The 16,556-nt window shown below is 43.4% G+C and overlaps 1 protein-coding gene across 1 annotated transcript in view; it reads right to left on the bottom strand.

Moving 5' to 3' along the window:
- Nucleotides 1-8,613, bottom strand: part of EPHA4 (EPH receptor A4) — a 159,127-nt gene extending 150,514 nt beyond the window's left edge. The window contains exons 1-3 of the mRNA XM_049768402.1: nucleotides 8,481-8,613; nucleotides 5,134-5,201; nucleotides 120-783 (exon numbers count right to left, since the gene is read on the bottom strand). Of these exons, the coding sequence (XP_049624359.1) occupies nucleotides 120-783; nucleotides 5,134-5,201; nucleotides 8,481-8,571 (823 nt within the window). The 5' untranslated portion in view covers nucleotides 8,572-8,613. The remainder of the gene's footprint in view (nucleotides 1-119; nucleotides 784-5,133; nucleotides 5,202-8,480) is intronic.
- Nucleotides 8,614-16,556: the final 7,943 nt, after the last annotated feature.

Here is a 16,556-nt window from a genome sequence, read left to right as displayed (position 1 = left end):
AGACCTTCTCTACCACCACATCCCACTGGGGCTGCTAATGACTGACTGGACTTCATTTCGTCTCATATCTGATTTAATTACGGATCCCTAATGAAAAGTACAAATATGGTGCTTCTTACCTTGGCATTCACCATTGCGCTCCTCATGCCCAGCGTTGCACAAGCAGTTGCCAATGGGGACCAGCCATTCACCATCTGCCCCGCAGTACATTTTTGGCACATCCTTCTCTTCCGAGTTGTTGACACAAGAGCCTCGAACTTCCACCAGGGAAGAAGTATCGGCCCCAGTGATGGTGTCGGGAAACTGGGCCAAATTGCGCACAGTGAGGGGACATTTCTTATAGAACACACGGACCGACACCAAGGCGATGCAAGCACCTACATCCTGAAATGCCAAGTAGAATCCTTTTCTGCTCAAGGGTCCCACATCCCGGATTTCGGTGTTGAGCTTCATGATCCTGTCACCAATGTCCACTTGGGTGAAGCTCTCGTCGGCAGCGATGGTGTCGATCTTACCAAATTGGCTCTCCCGGATGAAACGCTCTTTGTCATTGTCAGATTCATAGTAATAAAGGTTGAAGGTCTCCTTACAGGTCCCCATGACGCCTGGAAGACTATTGCAGTCCCTCAAGGTGAACTTAATCTCAATGTACACTCTCTGAGCTCCTTCTCGGGTGATCCAATCAGTTCGGAGCCAGTTATTTTGACTGGGTTCCATCACATTACACACTTGATAGGTTCGAATTGGGGTATTTTTTTCATCCATAATGCTCACTTCTTCCCACTGCAACAACCCAGAGGATAAAGTAAGAATTACAAGATGTCATCAAGCAGAAATTTGTCCATCCTGGTCTATTCTCATGGGGAAACGGGTGGGTTTTGTTTTTTATATATTTATTTATTTATTTATTTATTTATTTATTTATTTATTTATTTATTTATATTTTTGGTTGATAAGGTTTCAATAAGGAAAAATTTAAGGAAGAAAACGACTGAATACCCATTTTCACTACTAAAGCTAATGAAATCTCATGGGAGCTAAGATGCTACTGGATGAGGGAAGTATTTTCTTTCTGTTTTAATTGTTTGTTTGTTTGTTTGTTTTGCCTGAACTCCAAATCAGCAGATTTACTGCTTCTGAGTTCTCAGCAGTTCCTTGTGGTGGTCTAACAACCTTCAATTCACCTATTACAACAGCTGCAATTTCAAGTGGCAACAGTTCAAATTTACTCATAAATGAAAAACTAGTATGTGTATTGTTTCAACAATTGAGCAGAAACCTGCAAATTAAGAACAGGAAGAGTAGAGATTGCCAAAGGAAGACAATTATCAGTTAATTAGTAGTGCTCCAGTCAGAACTTTGCTCTCTAATACCTTAAAAAAAAAAAAGTCAGCCCATATTTTTCTGGCAGCCTCCTGACTCTTTAAGGGGAAAAGAAAATCTCACCATTCAGGTTTTCATAATCCTGGGAAGACAGAGAGTAAATTTTATGGTTGGATTTCTCAATTGCACTGTCATTATAATATAGAACACGTTTCAAGAGCGTATATGTGTATCCAGTTGAGGAATTTGTATATTCTTAATTTTGAAAGCAGATCTAGATGTAAACAGGAATGCACCTGTGTTTGGCAACTAGTCTGTGGATATTAAAAATACAATGACAAATGACATGTAGAATTGGGAGCCAAGAAAATTAGAGGGAGATGGTAGAGATTTATTTGCAGTCGATGTGTTTTCTAACAAAAGTGGATTCAGCAAAATTCACTCTGACTGCAGGAGCAATTTCCGTCTCAGTACAGCTTTTAAAAATAATCCTTAAAGCAGCTAGATGATTTGGGGGCTCCTACCAAGCAGGTAGGAAGCCTCCAATCTTTATTATTATCTACAGTAATGATATAAAACAGCAAATTTATCTAATACATGGACATAATTAGAAGGGAAAAAAAGATGAAAACATTTTCATGGTCTATAATAGCTCCACTTAAGCTCCATTCAATCCAGTGAAGTACATAGAATCATAATGTATCTTTTAACAGTTTTCCTTCTATGCATTAGAAAACTATTAATGGATGGAATTGTTACTATGTGAAGAGCCTAATTTAGAACATTCTGTATCCTTTCATCTGTTCTCATCAGGAAAGTTGAAACTGAGTGGTGGGGGGAGATAAGTACTGTTGGGTGATTAACATTTCTTGTCAACCACCCAGCAATAAATCATCAGTAATTTGCTTACTACATATAGATGCACCTAATGCATATAAATTAAAAAATAGATATTCCCACCTTAAAAATTAAAAACCTAAGCATGCTTCTCATCACAGAGCAAGGGGGAATTTTTTTGAAAAACTCTTTTAACAGGTAAATGGAAGCTCCAAGCTCACACAGGTTTATTTCAGGTCTAATGTGATCTTTGCAGCCTGAACTTGATTGTCTAAACATATTGATCTATTTACCAGAACAATGACAAATCTCCCCTTAGTTTTCTATTTTACAACCAATGTCAGAAACTCAATATATCCCTTTAAATGAACACTGCCAAGAAATTAGGTCTTGTTACAGTGATACATCAGGAATCATCACTTTCTATTATATTCCTGTTCTGATTAGATTTTCTTTTGAAAGAATAAGAAAACAGTGGGTGATGTTCTGACATAGTTAATATTTACTTAGTGGTATTGGCAAGTTTTCTTTTTTTATTTTTTTAACAAAAAAGAAACAATGATTAAGTGCCATTATTGGACAAAGCTATAACATCATTTCCAGCCTAGAAAGATGTGAACTGTTCCAACTATAAGTATAAATTTCAGGATAATCACAAGATGAATAGGATTTTACCTTCAGCTGGTAAGAACTTTGAAAGGAAACCCATTCCTTTTTGGTAGTTGTCCAATCCATCCCTTTAATTATAAAATCTGGAGATCAATTCAACTTTATCATTTGGCACAAAGGCCACCACATAATTTGGAATGCGTAATTCAATTATACACAAATATAATTTCATTTATACCCCCCAACAAGCAATAATACTTAAAATTATATACACGTAATATTTAAGGAAAGGGAAAAGATCTTACTATGCTTAGTTCAAAACATTCTGGCTTAGAACAGTATAGTCAAATTATTTAAAGACACTTTAAAACAACTAAAAGAACTTCTGTGTCTAGAAAAATTAATCAGATGTTCATTTTAGCGGTTGCGTTGGGGGGTCCCATTATGGGAGAATACCTCCATCATATTTAATTTTATTGAAAGTTTTCCAAAAACTAGCTAGACCATATACTGTGCTGGGGAAATGTGTCACTGCTTGTTTGCAAATAACTCACATGTGTATGCAGTGTAACCATTCACTTTCAAAATAATACTAGATGCATCAAAGCATCAAGTAAGATTAAGGTGCATAAAAAATACTGTAAGGATTGATTGATAACTTCCATCATCAATTTGCCAGCACTTCTAAACTATTCATCCCACTGAGCAATATCCTTGCTGTAGCCTGGGAAAGCCTCCCAGAATCAGTGACCTTTCCAGGGTATAGGATTAACAACAGTCTGACTTGCACAAGATAAAGCAGTACCTTTCTTTGCATTCAAAGGGTGAGGGCAATTGCGTGCAATCAGTGGTGAATACAGCCTGTCTACACTGCCCAGAGGCCTGCCAATCACTCTGCCACCCTTAAAAGAATGGTTTCGAAGACAGTCTAGAATTTTTTTGCAAAGACCAAGAGCAGTCAAGTTCAGGAAGAGAAACAGGAAGGCAGGGAAAACTCAGTTTTGTCTCCAATGGATTACAAACCCTGCTTTGAAAAAAGACAGCCAAATGTCCTCATTTTCAGAAATGCTTCCTTTCTCAGTCTTAGTTTTGAGGCAAATGTTCTACAACAGTCTCTATGAATCTTTCTTTAAATTATTTATTATTTATTCAAAGTACAGGGATAAAGCACCCCCTCTTTTCTTTCTGGCATATAATTTTCACTAGTAAGAAGGCCTAATCTTTCATCCCCAGTCTTCTTAATCAATTAATTCAGTCATTGACTAGCAGGCTTGTGAAAGTTGGGTGATTTGCTTAATTTTTTTTGTGTTTTGTTTTTGTTTTGTTTTGTTTTGTTTTGAGGCCACACCTGGCGGTGGGTGCTCAGGGGTTACTCCTGGCTATCTGCTCAGAAATAGCTCCTGGCAGGCACGAGGGACCAAATGGGACACTGGGATTTGAACCAACCACCTTAGGTCCTGGGTCGGCTGCTTGCAAGGCAAACGCGGCTGTGCTATCTCTCCAGTCCTGATTTGCTTGATTTTTAAAGAATCTGAGCATTACTTCTATTTGGCAGAAGCCTGACCTGCATGTTGTATTGATGTATTTCCAAAGCTTATTCATTCAGCCTGGTTAGGAAGGGGGAAGGGTGGCATTGACCTAATTCTTTTCTCTCAATCTGCCAGTGGAGGCAGGAATGGCAAATCAGTGAAGAAATGACACTGCTACACTGTCACCTACTTTATAAAATCCTTGGATCTTCAATAGTCCAAATGCTTCACCTTTTCACACATTTAGCACCAACAATGCACAAGCTTTTCCCTACCTCTGATTCCTGTGTGTCTTCCAGCCCTTCCTCTTAGTATGAGCTTGAGAGGAACAGATGCTGTGGGGTTTGTGGTAGTAAAATTAGGACATCTCTCAAGCCCCCATACCTAAAGCTATCCCTGTGTTTCTTAACAATTAGTCGCCTTTTCTTCCTGGTTACTTTATTTCTTCACTTTCCTCATCTGCAAACAGGACAATTGATCCAAAATTAACGCTGTCAAGACTTCATAGTTATTGCAGTAATAGGCATAAATTCTAATGGGGTCCGCAGATTATATTTCTGGAGAGTCTTTCAGTTTTAAATAGACATCCACATCTATGTCTTCCCAGGTCCCCTAACTTTGAAACCTCTTTCTGCCCTTTTGGTTTCTAGTTCTTCCATGACAGAGCCATGCAAAGGGAGTATAGGATTTCTCCAACAAAGCGTAATTCACTTCATAGGCCGTGAAAGAAATCTGACCCCCTCACCACAATCAACAAGAATCAAGCCATTAGGACTTTCAGAAAGTTGCTAATCATTTCTTTTAACCTTTGGACAGAAAGCAAATCGGAACTTACCCCTCCTTCCAAGGGGCTCGCTATCCATCCAAGTTCTCCCTGCACAGATCTGGAATCCAATAAGGTAACTGCAAAAAAAAAAAAAATGAGAGAGAGAAAGAAAGATTAATTTCCAATTGCAAAAAGCCAATACTACAAAAACCATTTGCCTGAGCATTTCCATATGTGCAGAGGGCGAGGGTACACACTGCGCGTATCCATCTCTGATCAAAACCTAAACTTGGTCTCCCTTATGTAAATAATCATTACTCACTTGATCTTCTCCCCTCTTTAAATCTGCAGGTTCTTTATTTATTTAACTTGCTTCGCATTTAAAATTCCATCCCAGGGCTCACTTGATTCATTTTCTCAAAAGGATGAATAGAGAAATCACAAGTACAATTCGGAAAATAAATATCTCAGGCAAGGGCAGTTACACTCCAGAGCCAAATCTGCATTCATCTCTGTCTGCTATCTACTCGAAGTATTTGTTTTTGCAAGTTTTAGATGACCGCATAACTCATCATCCTGGTGACAGAGCCACAAGTGAATCTATCAGAGTCCACAGAGAGGGTCCTGCGAAGGCCCTGTGCCCTCCTGCCCTCCCTCCCTCTACCAAATAAATAGACCCAGGAGATGATATCCGCTGCTTTTTAAAATATCAAAGTTGCAGAAAGGGAGGGGGGAGGATGCAGATGCTTAAAATTTAAATGTGAATGTACTGAACGGTGTCTCTAGCCTAGATCTCAGAGACGTCCTTTGCCCTTGAAGAAAATCTGGGTTTGAATATTAGGTGTGTGTGTGTCTACTACTGGACAATATGGGTGCTGCACTTATGAGTGTATATAGATGCTTTTGAGGTGCCAGAGTCAGAGGAGCTTCTAAACCAAACCCGGCTAAGGCCGGTTCTAGGCACATAGGTCTTTCTTCCTAAAGAGCATTAGAAACCCTGAACCTACCCTTTCCCACCGAGATAGGTCCGGAGCTCTAAAGGCCCATCTGCAAGGGACCATTGGGTTATTAAGTTGATGAGTAAGGCTGGCTTTGGGGTCTGGGGGAGGGGTGAGAATGGGGACCCTTCTGCCTAGGGAGCACCTCAATTCTCACTCCCACCCTCCACTCCAATCCCTGGCCCTCTATCTTCCTCTCCTCGTTTCACCCACAAGTCTAAGGCGTTCAAATCGGCCACCTTCTCTCGCTTTTCCTCTGGGGCCTGAATTCCTCGGGTCTGTGTAATTATTTTAAATATACAACCTTCTCCGGGTTGCTCGCTGCCCCAAGTTGCACCCCCCCCCTTCGCAGTCCTCCCGATCCCCAGAGAAAAGCCCCGCTACATCCATTTGGATTTATGTAAGGTGGATTAGGGACACAAAGGGAAGAATAAGGCCCAATTTACAAAAAACGGGAGGGAGTAGAAAGAGAGGGTAAAAGGAAGAAAAGGAGACGTGATGGGAATAAAAAGCAAAGAAATGAATTAATTTTAAGGGGGGAGAAGGAGGAGGAGGCTGCTAAGGGGTGAGACTCCCAACCCCCATCCTTTTCCATCAGCCTAAGGCACCGACAATTCAGCACGGCCCCCCCCACCACACACACACACACACACACACTTTTTTATTGTTGTTTGTTTTGTTTAAGGCGCTTAAGTTTTGCATGCAAAAAAAAAAAAAAAAAAAGCCAGAAAGGGACAAGAAAGAAAATTCCCTCGACGTCGGGCGCGAGAGATCTTGGGGGGACAGGTCCTAACCAATGTGTGAAGTGAGCAGGAGAACACAAGGTTAATACTGTGACCCATCGGAAAGAAACTGAGGGCGAAGCAGCTCAGAAACAGAGACGTTTGGCCTCTCAATGCGGGGGGGAGGGGGGGGAAGATCCGAGGGTGGGAGTACGCCCCTTGGCTTGCTTGGAAATGGGGTCTAAGGGCAGGTGAGCGCATCTCCGGAGCTTTCTATTCTGGCGAGCTCTGGGTACCGACTTGCTCAGCCAGTGCTAAGTTGGTTTTTGGCTCCCTCCTTCGGAACAAGGAAAATGATAGATTGCACGGAGATGTGTGGACAGATCCTGGGGAGAAGGACGGATGAATAGAAGGAGGGATGGGGGTGGAAGGGAGTTCGGGGAGAGGGGAAGCGGGGGAAACTGGGCGAGACAGACGCCAAGGGCTCCCGGGGCTCGAGCAATTCTCCCGCAAGCTCTCGCACCCCAGCAGGCAGGGTACCCGCGCATCCACGGATACCCATTTGCGCGCTCCGGCGCGTGCACAGACACGCACTCAGAAACTCGCCTTTCTCTGAGATCATCCTAAACTCCGTGATCACCCCACCCCCGCCTACACCACACACACACACACACACACACACACACACACACACACACACACACACACACACACACACACACACACACACACCCCTTACAGCACGTCTGTCCCAACAGACGGGCAGAAAACTGAACAACACCCGGACGGGTTTAATAAGGTGCCACGCGTCCCTCCAAACTAACCTAAAATACAGATCCCGGGGGGGCAAAAGCATCTGGATGATGAGGGGCTGGGTGGAAGGGGAGAAAGGAAAAAAGGAATGGAGGGGGTGTAATCCCTAGTGTGTGTGACCCATTTGCAGGCGCGTTCTCCAGCCTGGCTAGGTGGGTGAGTGACTTCGGGAGCAGCCTAGGCCAGCGATGCAACCCCAGGAATTTTGAAGACGGGCAGGGAGAAAAGGTGCCTGATGCCCGGTGCTAAAAATCAGGTCACTGGAAGCCGTCGTGACCGCTGAGCAGAAGGGGCAGCGGTGTCCCGGGCAGCGCGGAGCTCGGGAAACTTTGGAGACCTCCCAGCAAAAGACGCCGGGCGCACCAAGCTCTCCAGGCTTCCGAGCTGGGGGGGGGGGGGCGGGGGCTGAGCGAGGGGAGTGGGTGCGTGTTGAAGGGGGTCTGGGGCTTAGTGGGGGGGGGTGCGCTAGGTCCACGTACATATGTTTAAAATGTTTTCAGTTTTTTTCTAAATCTCCCCTAGGGTTCCTTGAGCATCTCCTCTGGATGCCCGGAGCTGGCCTCGCCGGCGAATGCAGATAAACTTTGTCCTTTCGCTGCAAACTTGAGCAGCTCCTCCGCGAGCTCAGGTCACGGAGGATCCCTAGCACGCTGCCCCACCGCTCCGCATTTTATTTTTCCTTCGCGGATCTTCTCGCCCCGGCCTCCTATTAAGTCGGGGTGCACCACCAACGCCTGGAACCTACCCCCTAACCCATTGCAAGCCAAAACAAACCACCGAGCACAGCACAACCCACTGGTCCCACGCTCCCGGGAACTGCTCATACCCCTGGCATCGTCCCCTTCGGTCCTGCAACTGCAGCAAGGCCATCTATAGCTCTTACCTTCGTTCGCGGGGTACACCCTGGAACCGGTGACAGCGTCGCAAATCCCAAAGAGAAACGAAAAGAGGACGAAATAGAAAATCCCAGCCATGGTTCGCCGGTGCCAACGCTGCTCCTGCCGCTCCTATCCCAGTGGAATAAATGCTGAAGTTAGGAGCGCAGCAGGCTGGAGACATTGCCAAGGGGGTGGGCCCGGCCCGTGACGCGCACCCGCCAGTCTAGTCCGAGCGGCCAATAGCGGTGCACCTGGGACGTCCAGGCCCAGCCCTCCACGGGGAAAGGCCCGCCCCCTTCTCGGCTTTCGGGGTGCGCGGTCTCCCGAGGCTCCGGAGGGTCAGGCTTGACGATTCCCCGGGCCCCGTCGGAGGAAGGTGGCGAGGTCCCCGGGAATCACCTTAGGGGTTAGGTTCCCCCAAGGCAGTGAAAAGAGCTTTGAGCATCTCTTTGGTCTTTGGGACAGGGGGTGAAGGAGGCCCCCCAGTTAGCCAAAGGGGTGCTGTTGGAGGTGGAAGAGTCTTTCCCACTGCAGTCGAATATATCTTAAGTCTGTTTTTTCTTCTCTTCTGCGCGTATCCCCAAGGCACGCTGGCTCCGCAACCCCAGTTCTCTTACCCCCTTTTTGTGTCCTTTTTTGGGAGGGAGCAATTTCTATATTTCTTATGGGGAGAGAGGTTTTTTTTTTTTAGCTTGATTCCACCTTCCTTTTTTTTTCCCCAAGCTCAAGCGTAAACCTAAATCGAAGTCCCAACGTCGAGGACAGCGCCTGCACACAATCTGGACTCGGACACTGTCTGTATTTGAGCTTGAGCGCAAAGACTTTTCTAGCCACGGAGAAACACCCCCTTGGGGCTCCATCGAGAAGCTCGGGGAAGGAGGACTGGTCTCCGGACCGTTAGGCCTCCCCATCTCTGCAAGAACCCCACCTGCGATAGCCTTGGCTGCAGAGAACCAACTGGGTGATTGTCCCAAAGGCGTCCCCGGAACCTTAACAATTAAGGGAGGTGACGACGGGGAACAGCAGGGCAGGAGGTGTCGAACAGAAGCTAGAGGCTTCGGGGCAAGTGACTGGGACCTGCTAGTGCCCCGCAACGGTCTGGCAAACCCGCAACCCCGAGCGCCAGCTGCAGCTCTGCGCTGCGCTCAGACCCGCCGCTTCTCGTTGCGCGTCCCCCGGCGGACCCCAGGACCCGCAGAAATCCGTGCAATTGTCCCAGTCGAGAGTGCAACACCAGGGGTATCACAGGTGCTACAATACCAGGTGCTTCACCCCAGAGTCTCCCCCCCTACCCCAACCTCCAAAGTCCTGGTGGAGAGCACTGGCCACCTGAGCGCCTCCAGGACCCCGGTTACGCAGCGGCCAGTTCGGGAACCAGCCCGTGACGCAAGTCGGGGTGTAGCTCCACAGCTTCTAATAGGGACCTCCTTTCTCTTTCTTCCCTCCCTCCATGTCGCCCCTTCTCTGTTTCCCTCCGGAGTTGGACCAGGTTTTCCCCCCAGAGTCTGGAGCGCGGGTGGGTGCGAGAGGCGCAAGTGGCTTTTTTTTTCCCTGCTCCCGCTGCGGCTCATCATCGTGAACCAATCGCGCCACCTGCCGGCCAGATGCAAAAGTGCGCGACCCCTGCGGAAGGACAGACGGACAAAGCCCCGCTCCAAGCAGCCGAGCTGGATGCGTGTGTCTTTTTCTCATCTATCCACACGCGTGGCCCTGGATGGGCGCACTCAGGTGTCCTTGGAGGTGCTAGGGTGGGCGGCGGAGGAAGGAGCGTGAGAGACCAGTGGGCCGACTTGCTCAAGATGGATTACGCAAAAAAAGGTGTCGAAGCGCGTTTCAAGGAGAAACTCTATGACACACAACATCCCAGGATGGCTTAAGTGATGTTGGTCCCGGAAAAACAATCCTAGATTTAAAAAAAGGATGGCAGGGCGGGGAGGAGGAGAGAACTGACCTCATGCCACCACGCCACGGTTTCAGATCAGGTCATTTACTTGCTGGATTTGAGCCCTACCCCCACCCCTAAATCCCCAAGCTTCGGAGGTGCTCTTGTGCAAACTCAGCTAATAAAATGGGCAACTTTTACTTGGGTGTGTTTGAATGGGGACTGGGCGGTTAGTTAGCCTGGGAGTCGGTGGCCTAGAGGAACAGCTTGTGCGGCTCCAGGCATTCTGGCTTCTTGCGGGAAAAATCTGCTGAAATGTCACAGTCTGAGGAAGGGGGACTTCAGTTATGGCAGTTACTGATTTTACAGGAGTAACAAAGGACGAGGGGGAGGTGCGCCCTTGATGTAAGTAAGAATATCAATTATTTCAAATAACTCTGCAGAGTTCCGTTAAGAAATGCATGCCAAGGTTCTTTCACAGGAGCCTCTCCTAGGTTTTTAGGAAATGAAGAATATGGATCCCTGTCATTTGTCATTCCTATTCGTGAGAGAGAGACACACAGAGAGAACAATTAGAATTCCTTTAAAAATAGTTTTTTAACAATTATCACTGGCTATCACTCTACAATGGGCTTGGTTTTGCACTGCTGTAAGGTAGAAACCAGAAACTGGCTATCTGCATTCTGGAAAAGTCAAATTCCTTAAATATATACCAATTCCCTTCTATACAATGAATTTTGAAGAAAACCCTTTCACTCATCGCTGCCTGAGTAGAGGAAGGTGCAGTCCAAAACTCCCCCTTTCTCTTCCCCCCACCCCCCTGTTCTTTTTCAGGCCAGACGTAGCCTCATAATCTAGAGATACAAAGGCAGGACAATCTTGCTAGGAAAATGTCAACCATAACTTTTTTGAGTATTTCTCAACTGAAATCAGAAATGAGCCATGGAGAATTAGGTTCATTGTAGACTCTGCAGAAGAAAATAGTTCTCATCTAACTAATACAATTTCTTCTAATATAGGACAAAAATAGGAAAGTGGCGGCTCTTGGCCAATCAATCCAGAAAACTTTTCCCGCACTTTCCTGGAAAATACCCCGGAGTCTTCAAACATGTGAGAGCACTTAAAAGAAATCAATCATCCAGGGCAGTCTAGGTTTGCAGTAAGAAAACATATTTTTTTTTGAGAATTAAATATACCTAAAAGTACCCACTTTAAAATTTATTTAAAAACCATGATTCACAAAGTTATTCATAGTGAAGTTGTAGACATAAAATATTTCAGTCCCAATTCCACCACCAGTGTCAATCTACCTTCACCAATGTTCCCAGAGAACATCCTATAAATGCCAACCATTTGATTTTGTTTTGTTTTGTTTTGTTTTTTTGGTTTTTGGGTCACACCCGGCGGTGCTCAGGGGTTACTCCTGGTTGTCTGCTCAGAAATAGCTCCTGGCAGGCACGGAGGACCATATGGGACACCAGGATTCGAACCAACCACCTTTGGTCCTGGATCAGCTGCTTGCAAGGCAAACGCCGCTGTGCTATCTCTCCAGGCCCCAAACCATTTGAACAGGTACTTTGTAAGTTTGGTTGTTAATGTTGGGGTCTCATGATTTCAATGTTGTTGACCCCATTGTTTGGATATTTTAGTTTTTCTTCCTTATATACCAATCTACCTAAATCTCCTTAACCCTGGTTTCTCATTATTTTACATTTCTCTTGCTCCATTTTCAATTCTCTTTCTCCTCACTCTTTACTGGGGATCAAACGTTTTCTGGGAAAGCCCCATTTTAGCCATTGCATATCCTCATGCAGTTGCTACTTTATCCCCTTTATTTAAATGCTGTGGTAACAAAATTGTTCATGATTGGGTTTCCAGTCATAAAAGGTATCCATGTCCTGGAGCATGAGCAGTAGTGCAGAGGTAGGGCATTTGCCTTACACATGGCTGACCTCAGTTTGATCTCCTGGCATCCCATATGGCCCCGCAAGCCAGGAGCAATTTGTGAGAACATAGCCAGAAGTAACTCCTGAGTGCCACTGGGTGTGCCCCCTCCAAAAAATACCGAAAAAAGAAAAAAAAGTGTGCATGTCCTGAGTTTCATTAGTGCGCATGTCCTGACACCAATGTGCCCAGTTTCCTTTCCCCTCAACTCTTAACTGCCTTTGGGGAAGGCATTTTACTCCTCTTCTCCTACTTTTTCCTTTAGACACGGTGGTTTGCATTTGGGGGGGGGTATTTTTTGGGTCACACCTGGTAGTGCTCAGGGGTTACTCCTGGCTCTACGCTCAGAAATCACTCCTGGCAGGCTCGGGGGACCATATGGGATGCCAGGATTCGAACCACTGTCCTTCTGCATGCAAGGCAAACACCCTACCTCCATGCTATCTCTCCAGCCCCTGGTTTGCATTATTGTTAATGGAGTGGTATCCCATTATCTCTTTTCTGCACTCAATTCTTGTCCAGAGTATTCAGTTCCAACTCTCATTGTCATATTGATCTCTTTTCTAACCTAACTGGACTGTCCCACTATTTGTGGCAAGCTTCATACCAGATAGACTGGTAATCCTAGCCCTCTTCTTTATTGTTTCTGCATATATATTATTACCACACTTTTTCTTATGCTCTTCAATGAGTGAAATTATTTTATGTCTATCTCTCTCCCTCTAATTTATTTTACTCATCATAATACTCTCCACATAAATCCATATATAAGCAAATTTCATTATTTTATTTTGTTCCTAATGGCTGAATAGTATTCCACTGTGTAGATGTACCACTGTTTCTTTTTCCACTCATCTGTTCTAGGAGACTTAGGTTGTTTCTAAATTTTGGCTATTGTAAATGATTGTGTAAATAGAATTGCAGAGGGTATTTCTGCATTGAGTTTTTGGGTCCCTAGGGCCTATCCCTAGGAGTAGTATTGGATCATATGGAAACCCTCAATTTCTTTCTTTTTGTTTCTGTTTGTTTGTTTTGGGGGCCACACCCAGTGACACTCATGGGTTATTCTTGGCTATATGCTCCTAGCTTGGGGGACCATATGGGATGCCGGGGATAGAACCGCCATCTGTCCTAGGCTAGCTTTGGCAAGGCATATGCCTTACTGCTCCACACCACTGCTTCCTCCCCAGGAAACTCAATTTCTATTTCTTTAAGGAATAAATATCCATACCGTTTTCCAAACAGGCTGGACCAGTCAATATTCCCATCAACAGTGAATGAGAGTTCTTTTCTTCTGATACCTGAATCAGCACTTTGCGATGTGTATTTTATGATTGTTCACACAGTTATTTTAAATATAATAGAACTCACCCTACATTTATCCTTCTTCTGGCCTAACTTCACTTAAAATAAATCACCTTTATTCTTGATTTATTTTTTTATTTTGTATTTATCCTTCTGCTGACTTAGCTTCATTTTAAATAAATCAGATTTATTCTCAAGTAAACAAGATATTTCTCTCCCTACAACTGCTACAAGAATTTAAGGTTCTTTGAATCAATTAAGAAGTAAACTATATATATTTATATACATACACAAGTATATAAATATACACTGTTAGCTAAATAAAAAAGCAAATAAGGTGCTGGAGAGATAGAACAGAGTTAACCTTAAATGCTTACCTTACAAGCATCTGGTATATTCCATGGTTTAATCTCAAGTAACATCTGGTTCCCCCAACATCATAGGCGCAAACTTGCATCATAGGTGCAAATCCCCAGCACCATATCCTCTAGCGATTGCATTAAATAGGCAACTTAGTTGTCCAAGAATCAACAAGTCTTCCTGACAACTGTTTAGGAGATATCCTCTTAATGTAAATAATTCATTTGAAATTTTTCATATCCATTTACCCTTCAACATAGAACCTATAAGAAAGATTTGAAATGCAAAATTTCTTTGATTGAATTATGGTGGAATTTCAAGGATATCTCTAATTTGTAAAGATATTTTAAAATAAAAACAACTATCCTAGAGTCTGTGTATAACTTGAAGGCCCGGTTTCACCAAAATCATGAGTTAAAGACAATGGACTAATGGACAAATAAGCAAAACACAGAGAATATTTGGGAATGAGAAACATAAAAGAGTATACCTGAGGACTCTCAGTCTTTTGTTCTGCTATATTTTTCAGTAATATTGCTGGTTTTCCTTAACCCTGAATCTTATTTTTTATTAGTTCCTGGGACCCTTAATATCTCTCAAAGGATTTATTTTTTGTTTTTTTGTTTTTTTGGTTTTTTGTTTGGGGGCCACACCCTGTGATGTTCAGGGATTACTCCTGGCTATGAACTCAGAAATCACTCCTGGCTTGGGGGACCATATGGGAGGCCGGGGATCAAATCGCAGTCCATCCTAGGCTAGCACAGGCAAGGCAGATGCCTTACTGCTTGTGGCACTGCTCCTGACCCTCTCAAAGGTTTCTTGTAATTTTTAGTTTTGTTTTTTTTTTTAAAAACTTTTCTGGTTTAAATTCTAATGGGTTATTAGCTTTGTGTCTTTGACAAACTCACTTAACCAGTGTGAGATGTAGTTTCCTCATCTGTGACTTGACACTTATATGTTATGTGATATTTCAAGAAATTAAAAGGGTTTTGTAATCTAGCATAGCATCTCATTTATGCTAGGCAATTCTCTCTCTCTCTCTCTGGTTTTTGGGACACATCCAGCAGTGCTCTGGTAGTACTCCTGGCTCTGCACTCAGAAATTAATCCTGGCAGGCTCAGAGACCATACAGGATGCCAGTGATCACACATGGGTTGGCCATGTGCAAGGCAAGTGCCCTACCTGCTGTGCTATAACACAGGCCCCAAAACTTATTACTCTAAAATATTTTACTAGTAATTATACTTAAAAGTTGCTAATGATAATTTAATATTAGTAATTAGAAATTATTCATCCAGTCTGAATGTGCTCTTCTAGCAGTAAGTTAAGCACTATGACTTACCTTTTTTCATTGATTGACCTAAGAGAATATTTTATTTTACCAGTTTATGAATAGGAAGATGAGTTAGGATATAATTTCTTTTTTGTTCCATTGTTGACTTGTCCTTATTTCCATTCAAATCATTTTCCTAGATTACTCAAGTAGATTTAAAGCTTGGACTTATACCTGTCTTCAAATCTTATCATTTCATGAACAATAAGTCAAAGACCATCTCAGTAATGAAAAGTTTTATAAGGGATTGACAAATATATATATATACAAAGATACAAAGTTCTCCTTTGGCCCTGAAATATCTAAATTTATCAGAAAAATACTTGTTACCAAAGTTATCACCTGAAATATAGGGTATTTATGGGGTTCCTATATTTTCAGGAAATCCTACTAAGATTCTCTGTCTTTGTTAGCTTGTTTGTATTTTTGTTTGTTTGTTTTTTTGGTCACACCTGGCAACACTCAGGGGTTACTCTTGGCTCTTCACTAAAAAAATTTCCCATGGCTGGCTTGGGGGACTATATAGGACACCAGGATTTGAACCATTGACCATTCTGTTGGCTGTGTGCAAGGCAAATGTTCTACCATTGTGCTATCACTTTGTTCCCTGTTAGTTCATTTTTAATATGAAACCTAACATATTATTTCCTAGGCCAAACGAAGAAGAAAAAGATGATGACCAAACTTAGGTCTGGAGCAGTCAAAGAGTTAGAAAGTAGATAGAGGAAAAAAATTTTGGAGTCACAGTGATGGATGAGATCAAGCATAAAGTATGGGAGTTCTCAAGGGGGCAAGATTTATATGAACTTTTCCTTAGTCCATTCAAATCCTTTTCCTAGATTACTTAAGTAGATTTAAAGCTTGGGCTTATATCTGTCTTCAAATATATTGGTCAAAGATTCTTGGTCATATTTGGCAAACATTCTTTGGGAACCTAATGTGTGTTAAATACCACTTGTGAATTATGTGAAAGATACCTTTTTAACTGAGTCTTTGTATGACACCCACCCAGGATGGCTGTGGGAACAGAGGCAAATTTTAGAGGAAATATTTTTTTCTCTGGTCTATAGTGAGTTAGCATAAGACACTCAGTTGAATCCTGCAATTAGATTCTAATTTCCACAACCAGGTTTGATTCCTTCAACTAGTTCTTTTGTCAAGACAGTGAACTTTTTTCTTTAAGAGAATCCAAAGATCATTTGTATCTATTTTGGACTGAATTAAAAACATGAGTTGAACCCCAAAACTTGGACAGGA

The sequence above is a fragment of the Suncus etruscus genome, chromosome 2 (genome assembly GCF_024139225.1).
Source record: "Suncus etruscus isolate mSunEtr1 chromosome 2, mSunEtr1.pri.cur, whole genome shotgun sequence".
NCBI lineage: Eukaryota > Metazoa > Chordata > Mammalia > Eulipotyphla > Soricidae > Suncus > Suncus etruscus.
This window is presented reverse-complemented; position numbering and strand designations above follow the sequence as displayed.